Consider the following 20,856-nt stretch of genomic DNA (forward strand, 5'->3'; position numbering starts at 1 on the left):
ACGTATGCAACTGGGCAATATACAGCAAGAGCTTTAATGAAGAAGGCCTTTGAAGCAGTAACATGGCTTAAGGAAATCCAGCCTAAAGTAAGAACCCCGTGACACCAAAAGTGTAAGCAACAAAAGCAAAAACAGAAAAATGGGGTCACATTAAACAAACAAACAAACAAACAAACAAAAACCCAAACCCTTCTGCACAGCAAAGGGAATAATCACAGAGTGAAAAGGCAACCTGCAGAATGGGATAAAATATTTGGAAATCATACATATGATAAGGGGTTAGTCTATATGCCAAAATATGTCCTAAAATTCAATTTAAAAAACCCAATAAATAACCCAGTTAAAAATGGGCAAATGGCTTAAATAGACATTTCTTCAGAGAAGACGTACAAATGTCCAACAGTATCTAAAAGGATACCCAATGTCACTAGTCATCCAGAAAATGCAATTCAAAACCATGATCAGATATCACCTCACAATGGATAGGAAGGCTATTATAAGGAAAGAAAAGATGGTTACTGTTGGCAAGGATGTGAAGAAATTTGAACCCTTGTACAATGTTGGTGGGAATGTAAATCGGTGTGGTCCCTGTGGGAAAGTGTGGAAATTCCTTAAAAAAAAAAGGAATTATCATATAATTCATCAGTGTCACTTCTGGGCAAATATCAAAAAACATTGAAACCAGTATCTTGAAGAAATATATGCAATCCCATATTCATTGCAGCACTATTCACAATAGCCGAGATATAGGAAAAATGTAAATGTCTATCAGAGGATGAAAGGATAAAGAAGACATGGTATATAAATGTAGTATTATTTAGCATTAAAAGGAAGTCCTGCCATATATGATGACATGGGTGAACCTGGAGGACATGATATTAAGTGAAATAAGTCACAGAAGGAAAAATACTGCCTGATTCCAGTTATATGAGGTATCTGAATTAGTCAAACTCATAAAAACTTAGACTAGAATGGTGGTTGATGGGTTAAATGGGAGAGGAAAGGGAAAGTTACTATTCAACAGATACAAAGTTTCCATTATGAAAGACAAAGAAGTTCTAGGGAAACATCAGTACATTTATTTCCAATAACATTTTCTAAAAATTATTTCCCCAAGTCAACCACATTTTTTGTGATACCTTGAAGGTTGAGGAAGCAAAATGAATTTTGAATTATTTAATGTTTCCCTTTGTGTTTCTTTATATTTTGTCTTCATAAGAAAATATTGAGTGGACCTAAGTAATCTTTGGTGAAGCAGTTAGAGATTTGGGGAAAGAAGTCTTGAGCCTATAGATTTGAAAAGAGTGGCAAACCCACCCTGCAGCCTGGCTTACAATGTGAACAGAGTGCAGGAGTGTGATCCTTAGGATGGAAACTTTGAAAGTCACATGACTTCAGCCTAGAGATGGACTCATTCTCATGGTTCCCTCTGAAGGCCCTTCAGGGTAGGTCCCTGGGACAATGCAAGGCTAAATGTTGTGAAATTATTATTATTTTTCTCTGCTTAGATGTGTTAAGGAGGCTGTTGAAACAACAGACATTTTTCAGCTTGGATTTACTGACACAAAGGCTATTTTTCCTAGAGGGCTATGCAGGTTAGAAGGAAAAAATACGAATTGAATTTATTTTGCTCCACATCTGCCAGTTTATAGCTACTGCTGTAAGAGAAAACTTTGATAGATAATGGCCAGGGAAAATTTCTGTTCCTTCAGGCTGTATTTCCAGCTGACAGCTGATCTTTTGAGTAGTGGAGAGGAGAGGACACTCCTTGTCACATAAAATATTAATTTAAAAGTTCATAAAGGTAATTCAGTAAAAATCCTGCTTCTCATCTTGTGATATGTATTTCATTGATTTTGCTTTTTTTTTTTCAGTCAGAGAACTACAGCAGATACTGACAGCGTTTCTTTTTGTTTATACTCAGTCGAATTTAATGGTTTTAAAGACCCAACCCTTGTGTTATCTATACCTTCTCATATACATGTCACTATAAAATTAAGTTTAAAATATTAAACCACTCATTAGAACCTGTGACCATGCGGCCTTAGTGAAGATATGAAGACTGCTCTGGATTGGGGTTCCAGAACTTGCTTTATTATCAGAACACTTGCTTAGGTGACATGTACTGTTTGTGAATTGTCTATTTTTCTTTACCTATAGCCTGAACGCTTGCTGATATCATGGGAGAGATCAGCTCTGAATGAAGGAAAATGATCTTTGGCTTCCTACCATCCATCTTCTTTCCTTTTCTCTCTCATTTCTGTTTCTTTGTCCTCCTGCATGTCTCTCCTGTACACACACATCGCACATGCATACAGACACTGACACCATGCATATACATGTAATGCACACTCACACAGTCACCACACATATCACACAGATACCATGCACACAAATACCATGCACAGATACAGACATCACACACATATGCAGACACCATGTACACATTCAAAGATATCACACAAAGCTATCGCACATACGCATAGGACACAAAGTATAAACGCACACACACCAAATGCATACAATCATTTACACACATGCAGTAAACCTTAGATTTAGATTTTTGCTATGTATTAATGGTTTTACTGATTTTTTGGTATTAATGCGGTAATATCACTTGACAATATTTGATATCATCTGAGAGCCTTTGTAGGTATGATTCATATTATGTTTCCTTCAGACCTCTCTAGTTCTTTATGACCTCATGCAAACTGCCATTCTTGTGGGACTGCTATAATTAATCATGAGGCAAAACTATAAACAGACATGTATGTGGAAATATGGCAAGATTGAGTAAGAAAAGCCTGACTACATGGGCACTCCCTACATTGTTACAGTTAATGTCCAATAGCTAGGGTTCTAGTGAATTTTCTAATTCAAGTTTAATCTAGTATAGAAAAACATAGGCTGATCTTGAGTCTTTATTGCAAAATGCAAGATATGTAACATACAAGATCATTCGTGAAATTCAAACAGAGTATTAACTCATTATCACAAATAAGATTAATTTAAAAGGTTCATTTACTTTTAAACAAGGTTATTGTTGCTTGGGAAGGCCATAAAGGAACCTGAGAAATAAATGTATTTATTGCAGGCTATAACATGAGGTCATTAAAAAAAAAACCCAACTTCTTCTAATAACAATAACTATAGATTCCTAAACTGTAGGGGAAGGGTACAATGTAATGTAAATGAAATAGATATAAATATTAACATCAGAACCCATGTACCCCAGTGTTCATAGCAGCACAATTTACAATAGCCAAGTACTGGAAGCAACCTAATCAGTAAATGAGTGGCTAAAAAAACTGTGGTACATTTACACAATGGAATACTATGCAGCAGAAAGAAAAAAAGGAACTCCTACCCTTCACAACATCATGGATGGAACTAGAGAGCATTATGCTAAATGAAATAAATGAGGCACTGAAAGACAAATACCATATGAACTTACCTGTAAGTGGAACCTAATCAACAAAACAAAGATGCAAGCAAAATATAACCAGAGACATTGAAATAAAGAACAAATTGACAGTAACCAGAGGGGAATAGGGAAAGGGATAATAGGAGAAAATAGGGGAAGGTCTATCAAGAAACAGGTGTAAAGGACACATGGACAAAGCCAAAGGGGGTAGGTTTGAGGATGGAAGGTAAGAATGGGTGGGGTAAGGGGCCTTGGTGAGGCAAAAATGGAGACCACTGTACTTGAACAACAATAAAAAAAATAAGTAAAAAGACAATGGTGGGAGCATGGATTGGAAGTAGAATGTGGAGGGTGGGTATGGCAGGGGAGAGTAGTGAGGGGAAATGAGAACTGTAATTGAACAACAATAAAAAAATAAAAAAGAAAAGACAAAGAAAGAACAATGTGTAAAATTGAATGCAGTCATCCTGCAGTATCTGTGGGCAATTAGTTCCAAGACCCTACTCAGATACCTAACTAAATCCGTGGATGCTCGAATCCCTTATACAAAATGATGAGTATTTGCATATAACCTATGTACATCCTCCCATATACTTTAAATTATCTGTAGATTATTTATAATATGAAATATAATGTAAATACTATGTAAATAGTTCTACTTTATTGTTTAGGGAGTAATGACAAGAATAAAACATCTGCAGATATGTAGTACAGAAAAAACCATGGTAGGCCAAACTACATAGTAAACATCAGCAACAGCAACAATGTAACATTTTTTAGATAATTTAATCCACAGTTAGTTGAATCCACAAATGCAGGGGGATTGATTTTATTACCTTTATAAGTGCAAGAACTCACTTGGGATAATTGTTGATTTATATAAACAAAAGTAGACAGTTGTATAAGTCATCATTTCTTTTTTTAATTAAAAATAATTTAAAATTACAGTTTACATTCAATATTACTTTGTATTAATTTCAGGTATAAAGAATAGTGGTAGGACAATCATATGCTTTACAAAGTGTTCCCCAATATTTCCAGCACCCAATCGGCAACATCATAGTTATTACAATATTATTGACTATATTTCCTATGTTGTACACCCCCATGACCGTTTTATAACTATCAATCTGTACTGTTCAATCCTTTCACTTTTTTCACACAGCCCCCAATCCTGTCCCCCACCTCTGGCAACCATCAGTCTGTTTTCTGTGTCTATAAGTCTGTTTTGTTTGTTTGTTTATATTGTTCTTTGGATTCCACACTTTTTAGAAATTGAATGGTAGTGGAATGAAGAATAGTTTCCAATTGGAATTATGAAGGTTTTCCTAGAGTTTCTGAAAAAACAGAAAGTAACGTTTTAATATAATATAACATTCTCCAAGAAATGTAAGAATTTTCTTTAAGAAAGAACTGGATATTTAAAAATTACTGAGTTTTTACATTTTATAAATGTAAAGTTTTCTAAACCAAAAAACGTATTTCAGGAAGTCTTTTGAATTTTCTTTTTCTTCTAAAAGGCTGAAATGTTAGGGTTTAATTTTTATTCTTGAATTGTGCAAAGAAGCTGTTGACCTTGGTTGCCGTTCCACAGAAATTTACGTAATTTGCCAAGTAGAATAATAATTATCATTCAAAAGATAATGTCAAGATTCTTCTATCTGGTCATGGTATTTTCAGAGTGAAAGAAACATTCAAAAATTGGAGATTCACAGTTCTAAATGTGACCTTCAGTGAGATGGGTTTTATTCAGCTCCAGTGTATAAAGTCTTTCACTTGCTAGGTTTAGGTAGGTTTGAAAAAAATAGAGTTTTAATTGTGGAGTAAATTGAAAATAGAAATTTTATTACTAATGTACAATGCTCTTAAAATCTCCAGTGGCAAGAAAAACATGAAGAAATGCCTATTCCATATTGAACAGATTTCTCTATATGAGCACAAATGAGGAAATAATTCTTGGTTGTTGCATTCTTTTATTTTTTTAGTTTCTGACTCCATGCTTAGAACTTTGGATTACAATAAATTCTATATTAAATTGAAGAAAGCATGTGTAAGAATGATCAATTATATTTGTTTTATGTAGTCCAAAGCAGAGCTCACAAAACCCAGAAAATATACTCCCACTTCATTGGGAGTTTCTTTTCAAATAAGATTGAAAACAAATTAATGATAAAAACTTTCCAAAAGGGCTTTCACTGACACAAGAGAGGCTTGAGGCTTCAGGAGGAGGATAGCAGAACAATGTGAATTATATTTTGAATTGTGCATTATTATAAAGGCATACAAACAGCTAGCATAGAATTAGGCTACTCTTTGAGAAGTTAGGAAAGCTGTATGAAAATCTTAAATCTTCCATTGAGCTTTTGGGAGTATTTAAGAAGTAATCTAACCTTTCACTGTCTGAGTTGGGGATAATAATGCTGGTGTTAGAATGAGGGTGATTTAATTGTGACATTTGCTGCTGCTTTGATCACCAGGCTTTATCTGGATGAAATGACAGACTTGGTAGCTGCTCAGTTTACTGTGTGTAGGCCCCTCAGAATAGGTTTGCTAGTAAAGAGAGAATCCATATACACTTTCTTCAGTGAACGAGTGTGTCAGTTCTGGTTGGCCCGGTTATGTTCTTGTAGCAAATCCCAAATTGCAGCACCCTAAAATGTCTCTAACACTGCTACTTGGGCTGAGAGTGATAAGCTGTTAAGATCAGATAGAATAGGCAATAGAAGTGGCAGCGGCTAGTGGGGGCACTTTTCTCCTGGTGTCATTGGGATGATATTCTGCTTTGCTCTGGTGCTAAACTGTAGGGTAAGTTTTAGTGCCATTTTCCCAAAATATTTTAGGGGGGTATGGCAATATAATGATGATGGCTAGGGAAACTTGTTTATGATCCTCATATACCTTTCATTTTTGATCTTTAGATTAAATTCCAGGACAAGATGCATTACATCAGCTGTCTTCTAGGATTTAGGTATTTACTGTGAAGTTTAAGAGCTTTCTCAATCATTTTGATATTGTAGTCAATGATAAATTATTTCATCCGAAGGACCCAGTGAAAGCCAGATTTTAGTGGTACCTCTCTTTCCCTTTTATATTTTTATTCTGAGAAATAATTCCTTTTGTAGCAATGTGAATGAAGCACAGACTACAGACATTTCAGACTGTTGAGGGTGTAAAGTAACTGAGAGCCTTACTAGAACATACTATGCATATAGCTCTAAATTAATTTATAAGTACCCAGAAAAAAGATTATTTATTGACCTATCTGGATTTTCTTGCCTTAGAAAACTAAACAAAAAAACACATTATGAATGCCTCTGAAGTTTCTCCTTTCCTATGCACTTATGGATGTGTTCATCTGGCTGTAATTAGGGTTTGAGTCGCAGAATTTGAACATGCTTGGGAAGCTGCATTCCATGTTTTGTACTTAAAGTGACATCTCTGTGCAGTCTTATTCCTGAGCTACAGCAATCTTTCCTTTGTTATGTTCTAGGAAAGACATAAATTTAAAGCATAAAAGAGTTCTTAGATGCCTAGTACATACTAGGCCATTTTAATGAGAGTCAAGGATTTGAATTTTCTAGTTGCCAGGAAATGGTACTTCTGTACATTTGGCAAGGACAAGAATCAAGAATTGTCAGGTTGATTTGATTTTGACTACCTTCAATAAAAGGTGAAAGATTAGTCATACAGAGGCAGCATTACATTTATAATTTCCGTAGCTATTCCTTAGTTTTCAATTGTTTTGATCATGTATTAAACTCAACAACTTGTTATTATCTTATTGCAATTTATTACAGTGTATAGAAAGATTATAAAATGGGCAGTCCATTTCAGTAAAAGAAAATGATTTATCATTTTAATAGTTGACTACAACAATTATTTTAGTTTGTACAAAAGGAAAAATGAGTATAGTTATATAATAGCCAACATCCTACCTAGAATAACTGGTGAAGTGCATAAATGGTTAGATGATCTTCCGTGAGTATTGAATGTTATTTTGTGATAGTATTAAGCAAATATGTAGAAACAGTTTTTCTTTTTGATTCTACTGATGGAAGATTTTTTCCAGTAAGCAAATTATTTTTAAATAGCTATAATTTACTATTTATTGCATTTTCCCCATTACTATGTCTTCCTTGTACCCTCTTCCACCTCCACCCTCCCCACCACCCCCACAATCACCACACTGGGTCCATGTCCATGAGTCCTTTTTCTTTTTTGCTTGATCTCTCCACCCACTAATCACTCACCCTCAGAGCTGTCAGCCTGCTGTCCCCCTATGAGTCTATCCCTGTTTTGCTTGTTAATTTAGTTTGTTCATTAGATTCCACATATGAGTGCAATCATATGGTATTTGTCTTTCTTTGACTGGCTTATTTCACTTAGTGTAATGTTCTCCAGGTCCATCCATGCTTTTGCAAAGAGTGAAATTTTTTCTTTTTCACAGCTGAGTAGTATTGCATGGTGTAAATATAACATCAATTTATCTACCCATCTACTGATGAACATTTGGGCTGCTTCCGAATCTTTGTTATTGTATATAAATAATGCTGCAGTGAACATAGGAGTGCTTATATTCCTTCAAGTTTCATTTCTATACTGTTACAGTTATAATTATCCAGTTATTAATAATAACAGAGCAAAGGGAATTAGACATTGAGTTTAATCACATGGGGCTCATGATTCTGTTTGCTTAGCCAGGAAGCTACAGTTTTACAAGCCCTAATAGATTACAGGATTTCTCTGCTAAAGGGATTAACACTCCTCCCTTTCCCTCTCCAGTACTGGACTGTTGGGGGGCAGTCATGGGGAGGTTCTTGACCCTAGAAGCCTGTCAGTCTAACTAGGGGGTGGGCTATCAGAATACTGTGAAAGCTTGGGAAGTTAATTGGTTATTTTGAAAAAATCTTCTGGGTGCAACTACAGGGGATGAAAGAAGCTCTCTGTCTAGCTCTCATGCTCACTCAGCCACTTGCATACATCCTGTTTGTCATGAGTTCTTTCTGTCATCCAGAAACGCATGCAACCATGTGGGTCCAGCATCTGTGTGTGAGCCTACAGCAGACTACACGGCTCCAAAGGACTAAGCCTTAATATAAAACAGAAACTCTAGACACTGGCATTTGTTTTGGCCTTCATGGGTGAACTTTCCCCATGGTGGGATGGATGGAGATGGGACATTAGAAATCCAGGGACAGATTTTACTAAAATAAACCTTGCTGCACCACAATCTCTTGTGTGTGGGTTCATAAAATGCTTTTCTCATGATCCTGTGGGAGTCTGATTTCCATTGGCAACATATACAACAAAATTCAATCACTGCAAATGTTCAAATGAAATTCAAAGCTAGTTTTAGGACATGACTGTTGTCCCCAAAAGTTCCTTTGTATCCCTTTGCAGTCAATCTCTGCCAACATTGCTTGACTCTTTTTCATGCAGGTGGTAGCTCCCCAGCAGCAAGCTATGTGAAAGACTTTTATTACCTTTTTTTCCTGGTTTTCTCAGTTTTAGGTTCCCCTTGTTCAATCTCTGACTGACCCACCACTTTTCCAAACCAGGACTGCATTGTCAGGTTGGCAAAGTTACAGGTTTTCCTCCATCTTTGCCACATTTAGTTGAGAAAAATCACAGGTATCTTTTTCTTCCCCAAATTGATGTTATGTCCTCTCTTGCAGTAAGGCTCTTGTTTCTGAGACCAGCACCACACTGGTGAAGCCACTGCTTTTGCCACTGTGGTGGGTGAGGGCTGAGGGAGATGAATGAAAGCAGTCCCAGGAAAAATGCCACTGATTCTTGCTGCTATTAACCAAAGTTTGGGGAATTTTTTTCTCACGGATAAAATCTTCTCAATTTGTTGTATAGTTTTGATTAATTTTCAGAGCCTTGACAATTGTATTTGCTTAGTTATATTTTTATAACTTTATTTTTTGGAGAGGATTCATTGCCTTCATACCATTATAGCTAGAAATTCTTTATGCTTTGTTTTTTCAATACTTAGTAATATTTTAATGAATTTTTCTTTTGCAACTAGTAACATATTGCCATTAGGGAATAATTCTAGAACTGTCACTTGGTTAGCACAAACTTGACAGCATAAATTTTTTCATACAAAAACCATAATGGTGCTCTTATGCTTAAAATGAAGTCTGATAAAATTAATAAGTTCTTAAAATATTTTTAAAGAAACATAGATCAGAATCTCCATGTATGGTACAGACAGAGGTAGCAAATTCTTTCTCTTAATTATTCCTAATAGTCTATTAGAAAAAAAATCCAAATCTAGCTTATAAATTTTAAAATTAAATAAACTAAAATATAAGGCAGTGTGAAAAGCTGCTGAGGAAGTGCTGGTAGTCATTTTCATATATCCTAAATAAAAAATATCAATAATATGCATTTTAATACAATATGCAATTTAAACACATTAAATCTAAGCCTACTTGCTAGTGGGTCAAAATTTGAACATTTTTCCAAACTAGGCTCCATGATTAAAGGCAAGCTTGAGACAATGAACCATGTAACAAAATAGGTAACAAAAATAACCTGCCCAGTTATTTAGAAATAGGTAAATAAGATATGCATCTTATTTACTGAGTTATAGAAATGCAGCACAATGAGTGCAATTATACTAGGGACAAAATTGTCCTGTGGTGTCTTAAAAGTGTGTGTTTGTGTGTGTGTGTTAGACCAGATACTTAGAGCATTCACACACACATGAACACACACCCCTGTGGAAAAAGGTAGAGATTGAAAAATAAAAAGCAAAATTTTATTTCTTGTCCTTATAGAATTAATAAAAAAGTAATATTTTGAGTAATTCCTAGTGATATATAATTGAGAACTCAATGTTTTCCAAAGGACAGTCTAATAACCACTATTCTTTGAACCTAAACATTACTTACTGCCTCATATTACTATGTGTCTAATTTTTATGTAAGAAATGTATCAGCTCTGGGCAGTAATTTTTTTACCTTTAGAGAAGTATATAATTTACAAATAAATTGATGGGGGAAGACATTATATTATTTTTCAATATTTACTTTAGAAAGATTGTTTTTATAAGAACTTACTGCTCAACTCTCTTTAATGTTGGTATAACCTTCTAATATGGCCTTATCAATTAAATTATTGAATTCTTCTATCAATATTCACTATTCATTGGTAGATGCTCAGCATGCTTATTGAATAACTGATGAGCTTATGGTTATGTTTATTAGGAGATAATATCTGAAATTTTAAATATTTGACCACCAAAAAGGCCAATTTTGTAAAGTCAAACCTAAGGCAAAATAATTATGGACAAGGTTCAATCCTGGTTGAGTTTCTAAGCTTATCCATACAACTCATTCAAAGAGGCTAGAATGTCCTTCATTATCTTCACTTACTTTTTAAACAGTTAATACAGAATTGTAATTAAAGTATAATGCAGCTATATCATCAACTACTATTAAAAATAATGGTACAGATCTACATAACAAAGACCTAAAGTGAAAAATACTTTAGTATGATTCAATAAGTATGATTCTGTTTGTATATACATGAAAACATATTAACAAATGCCTAAATATTATGAATTATTAATATGGTAAAATGTGATGGATTGTATGTGAATTTAACTTCCTAAAAATCCTCATTTATGTACTTATTTATTTATTTCTCTTTTTTAAACTCAATTTTTATTGTTGACACTATTACAGATGTCCCCCTTTCACCCCACTTTGCTCACTTCTACCCCATTTTTCTCAAACTCCTATCTTTAATATGTAACTTATCCTGGACCCTTGTACAAATACTCATTACCTAGATGTACATGGTTATGTATAAAATTATTTACACTCTAACAATAGATATTCAAACATTTAATGGAACTTAATAAAAATGTTTTTTTTTCATTATTGTTCAAGTACAGTTGTTTCCATTTTCCCCTAACCACTCCACCCGAACCTCACCCATCCCTACCTCCTACCCTCAGTCCTATCCTCTTTGATTTTGTCCATGTGTCCTTCATACATGCTTTTTAATGACCCTTCCTCTAAGGTCCCTCATTATCCCTCTCCCCCTCCCCTCTGGTTTCTGTCAGTTTGTTCTTTATTTCAGTGTCTCTGGTTATATTTTGCTTGCTTATTTTGTTGATTGTGTTCCACTTATATGTGAGATCATATGGTATTTGTCTTTCACTGCCTGGCTTATTTCACTGAGCATAATGCTCTCTAGTTCCATGCATGCTGTTGCGAAGGGTAGGAGCTCTTTCTTTCTTTCTGCTGTGTAGTATTCTTTTGTGTAATGTGCCATTATTTTTTGATCCACTCATTTACTAATGGCCGCTTAGGTTGCTTCCAACACTTGGCTATTGGAAATTGTGCTGCTGTGAATATGGGGGTGCACAATTTCTTTTGAATTGGTGTTTCAGGGCTCTTAGGGTATAAGCCCAGTAGTGGAATTTCTGGTTCAAAAGGCAATTCCATTTTTAGTTTTCTGAGGAAATTTCATACTGTTTTCCACAGTGGCTGCACCAGTCTGCATTTCTTCCAACAGTGCACTAGAGTTCCCTTTTCTCCACAACCTTGTCAGCACTTGTTGCATGTTGATTTGGTTTTGATGGCCACTCTGATTGGTGTGAAGTGGTATCTCACTGTGGTTTTATTTTGCATTTCTCTGGTGGCTAGTGATGCTGAGCATCTTTTCATATGCCTATGGGCTCTCTGTATGTCCTTGGAGAAGCATCTGTTCAGGTCTTTTGCCCATTTTTTTGATTATTATTTTTTTTTTATTTAGTTATTTTTCAAGTACAGTTTTCTTTTGTCAATTTCTCCCATCCCAACCCCTCCTCCGCCCCGTCTCCCCACCTCCCTCCCACATTTTTTAATTGGGTTGTTTGTCTTTCTGGAGTGGAGTCATGGGAATTCTTTATATAGTTTGGCGATTAAACACTTGTCTGGGATATCATTTGCAAATATATATTTCCCATATAGTAGGTTCTTTTTTCATTTTACTGATGTCAAAAGGAAAGACAAAGATCACATGATCATATCAATAGATGCAGAAAAAGCATTTGATAAGGTAAAGCACCCATTTATGATAAAAAACACCTAGCAAAGTGGGAGTAGAGGGAGAATACCTCAATATGATAAAGGCCATATATGAGAGACCTATAGCCAACATCATACTAAATGGGCAAAAACTAAGAGCTTTCCTACTAAGATCAGGAACAAGACAAGGATGTCTGCTTTCACTACTTCCATTCAACATAGTATTGGAAGTTGTAGCCACAGTGATCTGACATGTGACATGTAAAAGAAATAAAATACATCCAAATTGGAAAGAAGGAATTAAAACTGTCATTGTTTGCACATGATATAATGTACATAGAAAACCCTAGAGACTCCAGCAAAAGAGTAGACCTAATAAGTGAATTTGGCAAAATAGTGGGATACAAGGTCAATATTCAGAAATCGAAGGCATCTTTGTACAGCAACAACAAAATATCAGAAAGAGAAATCAGAAAAATACTAATACTTAAAAAAACTTAAAAACATCTGTAGTAATTAAAAAATATTTCTTTAAACAAGTGCAATGTGTTTTAAATTTTACATTGCTTGAGTGGAGATCCACTTCTATTAACTCAGTCTACAATATGACTAGTGCAATTAACCAAGATCCTTAAGTGCTTGCTGAATACCCAGGAATATACCATAGGTAGAGAAGAAGAAAAACCATTCCTGTCTCAATCTCAGGAGTTCAACATTTGTATAATCCAGTTGAGATGGTATATGCACACATGTAACAACAGAAGAATTTACATGCATATAAAAGTTTTTTAAATAAATAGCATTTTTGAGAATTTTTAAAGGATTGTATTAAGAATATGTATTTTTAAAGGATGTATTAAGAATATGAATTTATAGGAAGATACATAAAAGAAGAGATAGTGTTTCTTTGATGAAACACTCAGATTTCATAGAAAAGGAAGCTCCTGTTGTCTGGTAAATTTGTTGGTCATTAAGAGAGTAATTCAAGTAGAGGAAACTGCTGGTTGCAGCAAATGTTGGAGCCCAGTGGGTTTCAGGTGCTTAGCAGAAGGTAAGCTGTCACATTCTATGTTCCCAGACACTTGAGGTCAAAAAGAGACATGTCTATCAATATGCTGTGGAAGATGTCTGCAGCCATGGGATCAGACTAATGTCCTTGTAAAAGCACAGCTTTGAGTGTGAGAGGCAGAAGAGCAATATAAAATTTTATCTGACCTGAGAAATTTGTGGTATTCTCATTTTTATTATTTTGACTTTTGTATAAGGAAACTTCATTTGCTTTCTTGCTAGAAGAAATGATATATATGTAAACATGTTTGCGATATTCTGGAAACAATGAACTTTTAAGCTGAGTGATGAGTTTGAATTCTGTTTCATTTTTTAGTAATTCTTCACATGTCAGTACGTGTCTCTGAACTCTAGCTTTCTATACCTTTGGAAGGTCTTATTTACCATATAGAGTCAAGTGAGATCAAATGAAGTATTTATGTAAAAGGATTTCATAAGCAATGAAAGATACAAATATTAGTTATCTTTAATATAATTCAGAGAATTTTATTAGAGATTTATAGAAAGTAGAATAAATTATCTGTTACTGTGCTCAGAAGTGGATGGCTATATTTTTTAGTTATGTTGCTATAATGCTTGGTGGTATAAAAATGAAAATTTAGTTATCATAGATATGCTTAATTGGTTCATACTTTGACACTCCTCACTTTCCCCAACAAGACCCACTGAAAAATTATAGATAGGACATTTCCTTATTGGTAATTGGAGAAGCATATAACATTAGTTTGGTTCAAATCAACATTTTTTAAGGTTCTAATATAGTGTCACAAGCTATACTGTTAGTGAGTTAGTATTTTGAAATGAGACATTGTATGTATGTGCATTCAATGTAATATGCAAATAATGCCTCTTTAGGATAAATAAGAAAATAGCCTGTGATTCATTAATTGATAATTAACACTGTATATAAATGAAGTAAGATTCAAGATGATACCATTCTTATAACTTAGAACCATGTTTTTCATCATATCTAATGTTTATTAATCTAAGCCCTAATTTTGACTTTGGATTAATTAAAATAGAGTAACTCGATATAATTCTAATATGATCACTTTGGGTATCAAGGAATAATATATGACATCTTAATATAATTTTATCTTAACAAGTATTGGAGAAAAGTGGATCAATAGCAACAGCATCTAGAAAACATTTCATTAATTTTAAAGAAAATCTCATTAAAGCCTTCCATCCAGAGAACTAATTCATATACTTTATTGCACTTTTCTAATATATTCTCTTAAAATAAGTAATAAAATTTTGTAAGACTGGCAAGCCTCAGAATGATAATAATTAAGACTCTGAAGGTGTTAGAAAAACAACCAAAATTAAATTTAGTATGATATTGACTGAACATGATAAACCAATTTTTGTCATCAATGGAATATCACAAGCAGAGAATTTTCACTTAAAACTTTCTTATTCCAATTTTCCTTCTGTCAGCCTTATCCTCATTTTTATTTCTTTTGATAGCAAACCTTGCCTATCAGAACCTTTTGATCAGAACCTTGCCTATACCTATTTTTATTCTCATCTCCTATTTGCTCTCCAACCTGCTGCCATCTGGCTACTGGCCACATAATACTTATATTTCTTGAGTGATTAATATTTGTTAGGAATGGTGCTAAGCAATTGACATGTACTATCATCTTTCCTAACAGCCATCTTAAAGGTAGGTATTAGGAATTTTATTTTGTTTATATTAAAGTTACTACAGAAAAAGTCACTTTATTCCTCAGGACTCTTTCATTACTGATAATAGAAACAAACTTAAATTTCTATAAGTAAAGCCAATGTATTGGGTGATGCAACTGAAACTGTGTAGGGCTTAATGTTGATTTCAGACAGGTCAGGAATTTCTTTCTCTTTCCCTCTCTTGGGTCTGCTTTTTATACGTTGTTTTTATTCTCAGGCAGGAATTCTCCACACAATACTAAAGATTGCCAATATTAGATGTAGGCTTTTATTTTACCAACTTGTCAATCTCAATAAAAAAATGCCTCAACCCCAGAAGAGGGACCAAATCCGATTTATATTCATGAAGCTTGGGTTATGTGCTCCTCTGTGAAAATACAGGAGGAAACTTTTGTGACAGCGGGTTAAGCTTAGTTTCTTAAATAAGATATCCCCCTCTCAAACCCCTACACATGATGCTCAAAAGAAAAACTGAGCAAATTAGAGCATTTGAGCTTCTCTTTATTCTACTTTACATCCATGTAGTATTTGACATTGAGGACAATTCCTACTTTGTTGTAACTTTCTCTTCTTAACCAGTTCAATTTAAGTGGAGTTGTTATATATGTATGTATATATGTATATATGCATTTAGGTGCCATACTGTACCGGATACTAGGTAGACATAATAAGACAGAGGTATGTTCCATTTCCAACAACTGGTATAAGTCAATTTTTAAATTTTAGTCATTGTATGGTGCAGCCACTATAGAAAACAGTATAAAGGTTCTTCAAAAACAAAATGAAACTACCTTTTGACTCAGCAATTCCACTTCTGTTATCTATACAAAAAAACCCCAATTTTATTTTTTATTTTTTAATTAATATATTTTATTGATTATGCTAATACAGTTGTCCTACTTTCCCCCTTCCCACCCATCCACCCTGAACACCCCCTCCCACCCACATTCCCCACCTTTAGTTCATGTTCATGTGTCATACTTACAAGTTCTTTAGCTTCTACATTTCCCATACTATTCTTACCCTCCCCCTGTGTATTTTCTACCTACCATCTATGCTACTTATTCTCTGTACCTTCCCCCCCCTCCTCCTTCTCCCCTGTTGCTAACCCTTCATGGGATCTCTATTTCTGTGATTCTGTTTCTATTCTAGTTGTTTGCTTAGTTTATGTTTGTTTTTGTCTTAGGTGTGGCTGTGAATAATTGTAAGTTTGCTGCCATTTTACCGTACATGTTTTTTATCTTCCCTTTCTTAGATAAGTCCCTTTAATATTTCATAAAATAAGGGCTTGGTGATGGTGACCTCCTTGAACTTGACCTTATCTGGGAAGCCCTTCATTCTAAATGAAAGTTTTGTTGGATACAGCAATCTTGGGTGTAGGTCCTTGCCTTTAATGACTTGGAATACTTCTTTCCATCCCCTTGCCTGCAACGTCTCTTTTGAGAAATCAGCTGATAGTCTGATGGGAACTTCTTTGTAGGTAATTCTCTCCTTTTGTCTTGCTGCTTTTAAGATTTTCTCCTTATCTTTCATCTTGGGTAATGTAATTATGATGTGCCTTGGTGTGTTCCTCCTTGGGTCCAACTTCTTTGGGACTCTCTGAGCATTCTGGACTTCCTGGAAGTATATTTTATTTGCCAGACTGGGGAAGTTCTCCTTTATTATTTGTTCCAATAACTTTTCCACTTGTTGCTCTTCCTCTTCTTCTGGTAGCCCTATAATTTGGATGTTGGAATGTTTAAAAATGTCTTGGAGGTTCCTAAGCCTCTCCTCATTTTTTTGAATTCTTGTTTCTTCATTCTTTTCTGTTTGGTTGTTTCTTTCTTCCTTCTGGTTCACACCGTTGATTTGAGTCTCAGTTTCCTTCCCATCACTACTGGTTCCCTGTACATTTTTCTTTATTTCGCTTAGTGTAGCCTTTATTTTTTTATCTAATTTGCAACCAAATTTAACCAATTCTTTCAGCATCCTAATTACCAGTGTTTTGAACCGTGCATCTGATGGGTTGGCCATCGCATCATCACTTAGTTGTATTTTTTTCTTGAGCATTGATCTGTTCTTTTGTTCGGGCCATTTTTTTTGTCTTGATGTACCTGTTATGTAGTGAGGGGCAGAGTCTTAAGTGTTCACCCAGAGAGGGCAACCCAGTTGCTGGGTTCTGATGGTGTATGTGGGGGCGGGGTCTGAGAGGGAGCAATGGTTCTTGCTCTACTCTCTGCCAGATTTCAGTCACCTCCCCTGCTTCCCCCAAGTAAATAGGACCCTTTGGGTGCTGATTTCCACGTGGGTGGGCTTGTGTACATTCTAGGACCCTTGGGTCTCTCCAATGAACTTTCCTCTGAGACTGGGAGTTTCTCCCACTGCTGCCTCAACCGCTGCACCCCCAAAACAATTTTAAAGGACATATACACCCCTATGTCCTTTAAATAATGCTGCTATGTTCATTGCAGCACTATTTACAATAGTCAAGATATGGAAGCAACTCATGTGCTTATCAGTAGACAAGTGGCTAATAAAGTAGTTACCACATTTTCAGACTATAAGACACACCCCCCAAATTTGGGAGGAATAATGGTTGTTAATGCTGTTATTCAGTTCTATTCACACCTACATTGGTGAAATATTATGTTATTTATGTTATTAAATATTTTACCACAGTTTTTGCTTCAAAATTTTTTTTGCCTATTTTCCTCCTCTAAAACCTAGATGTGTCTTATGGTCTGAAAAATAAGGTACATATATATGAAATTTGGTCATGAAAAAAATGAAATCTTATCATTTGTGGCAACATGAGAAGACCTAGAGAGTATCATGCTAAGTTAAATAAGTCATAAAATAAAGACAAATATCATATGATTTCACTTATATGTGGAACCTAAAGAACAAAATAAACTTTCAAACAAAAGAGAAACAGACCCATTAATGCAGAGAACAGAGTAATGATTGCCATAGGGGAGGGGAATTGGGGACTGGGTGAAAGAGGAGAAGGGATTAAGAAGCACAAATTGAATAGACAAAAAACTGTACTTGAAAAATAACTAAATAAAATTTAAAAAAATAAAGGTAATTTTGAGACAAACCTAAAAAAAAAAGAAGCACAAATTGGTAGTTACAAAATAGTCATGGGGCTGTAAAGTACAGCATGGGTAATATAGTTGATATTATTGTAATAACTATGTATGGTACCAGGTGGGTGGGTGCTTGCCATATCAGGTGGATCACTTTGAAAAATATATGATTGTCTAAACACTAACTATGCTGTACACATAAAACTAATATAAAGTGATATTGAATGTAAACTGTAATTGAAAAATAAAAAAGAGCTATTTTAATAGGTGCATCGTTTTCTTAAAATGGTCTTAATTTGCTTTTCCCTAATGACTAATGGTATTAGCCATCATCTTATGCTTATTTGACAACCACATATTATCTTTGTTGATGTGTCTGTCAAATCACTTAACTATTAAAAAAACTGGGTTTTCTTATTGAGCTTTGAGAGTTCTGTATATATTCTGCATATAAGTCTTTTTATCAGATATGTGATTTGAAAATATTTTTCTAAGTCTATTGCTCTTCTTTTCATTTTATAAACAGTGTTTTTGGAAGTTCTGTAGTTTTAGGTTTTCTATTTAGGTCTGCAATTAATTTTTGAATTAATTTTTATATATGGTTATAATCTGTGGATTCAAGTTTACTTTCCCCCCTTTGGCTTTGCATATCTAATTGAAAAGTCTCTCTTTTATCCACTGACTTTCCTTAACAACTTTGTAAAATGTGAATTGTTTACTGTTATGGAATGAATTATATCCCCATGAATTCATGTTATTTGAAGCCCTAACTCCCAGTGTTACACATCACTGTATTTGGAGATAGAGATTTTAAGGAGGTAATTGAGAGACTAAATGAGGTCATAAAAGTGGTGCCTTAATCTGACTGGACCTTTTAAGAAGAGGAAGAAATACTTGAGTTCAAGCTCATGCTTGTGCTCTCTCTCTCTCTCTCCCCCCTGCAGAGGAAAAGACCATGTGAGGACATCACATGAAGACATCTACCAGCCGGAATAAAGTCCTCATGTAAACCAGCTCTGCTGGCTACTTAAAATTAATTAGGTTTCCTTCCTTTGCCATATTGGAGAAGTTCTCCTTTATTATTTGTTCAAATAAGTTTTTCACTTGTGGCTGTTCCTCTTCCCCTTCTGGTACCCCTATAATTCGCTCAGAGAGTCCCAAAGAAGTTGGACTCAAGGAGGAACACACCAAGGCACATCATTATTACATTAGCCAAGATTAAAATGAAGGAGAGAATCCTACAAGCAGCAAGAGATAAGGGGACAGTCACCTACAAAGGAGTTCCCATCAGACTGTCAGCTGATTTCTCAAAAGACAACTTACAGGTAAGAAGGGGCTGGAAAGAAATATTCCAAGTCATGAAATCCAAAGACCTACATCCAAGATTGCTCTATCCAGCAAAGCTTTCATTTAGAATGGAAGGACAGATAAAGTGCTTCTCAGATAAGAACAAATTCAAGAAGTTCATCATCAGCAAGCCCTTATTATATGAAATGTTAAAGGGACTTACCTAAGAAAAAGAAGATCAAAAAGATGAACAGTGAAAGGACAGCAAACTCACAGTTATTAAGAACCACACCTAAAACAAAAGCAAACTAAGAGGACAGCTAGATCAGGAGCAGAACCATAGAAATGAAGATCACATGGAGGGTTAGCAACAGGGGGAGTGGGAGAAGGAGAAGGGGGGATAAGGTACAAAAAATAAGTAGCATAGACAGTAGGTAGAAAATAGATAGGGGGAGGGTAAGAATAGTATGGGAAATATAGAATCTAAAGAACTTGAGACACATGGTCATAAACTAAAGAGGGGGAATGGTGGGGGAGGGGGTGTTCAGGGTGGAGGGAAATGAAGGGGGGAATGGGACAACTGTAATGACATAATCAATAAAATATATTTAAAAAATTAATTAGGTTTCCAGCCTCCAGAACTGTGTGAAAATAAAGGATTGTTGTTTAAACCACCCAGTATGTGGTATCTTATTATTCCAGCCTGAGCTAACTACTGTAGTCAGATGTGTGTAAGTTTATTTCTGCTTCCGCAATAATCTGTTCAGTTTTGATTGTTTATTTGATATTTATAACACACTGTTTTGATGAATGGAACTTTATATTAAGTTTTTAATTTAGGAATTGTAGGTCCTCCAACTTTATTATTCCTTTTCATAGTTGTTTCACTATCCTAGTATTTTGCATTTTTGCATAAATTTTATACTATCTGCCAATTTTAAAAAAAGTGTTTAACTGTGAAGAAGCTTTTACATTTGATGTAGCCCCATTTGTTTATTCTTTTCTTTATGTCCCTTGCTCTAGGGGTCATGTTAGTGAAAATATTGCTGCGTGGAATGTCTGAAATTTTCCTGCCTATGTTCTCCCCTAGGACTTTTATGATGTCATGACTTATATTTAAGTCTTTTATGCAACTTGAGTTTATTTTGTGTATCATATCAGTTGGTATGCTAGTTTCATTTTTTTGCACGTAGCTGTCCAGATCTCCCAGCACCATTTATTGAAGAGGCTGTTTTTACTCCATTTTATGTTCCTGCTCACTTTGTCCAATATTAATTGACCATAAAGA

General features: G+C 34.8%; 1 protein-coding gene across 1 annotated transcript in view; it reads left to right on the forward strand.

Moving 5' to 3' along the window:
- Positions 1 to 19,923, forward strand: part of METTL4 (methyltransferase 4, N6-adenosine) — a 255,099-nt gene extending 235,176 nt beyond the window's left edge. Inside the window, exon 10 of the mRNA XM_053664381.1 lies at positions 19,226 to 19,923. Within this exon, the coding sequence (XP_053520356.1) occupies positions 19,226 to 19,242 (17 nt within the window). The 3' untranslated portion in view covers positions 19,243 to 19,923. The remainder of the gene's footprint in view (positions 1 to 19,225) is intronic.
- Positions 19,924 to 20,856: the final 933 nt, after the last annotated feature.

Source organism: Artibeus jamaicensis, unplaced genomic scaffold (assembly GCF_021234435.1).
Source record: "Artibeus jamaicensis isolate MK-2021 breed Jamaican fruit bat unplaced genomic scaffold, CSHL_Jam_final contig_354, whole genome shotgun sequence".
Lineage (NCBI taxonomy): Eukaryota > Metazoa > Chordata > Mammalia > Chiroptera > Phyllostomidae > Artibeus > Artibeus jamaicensis.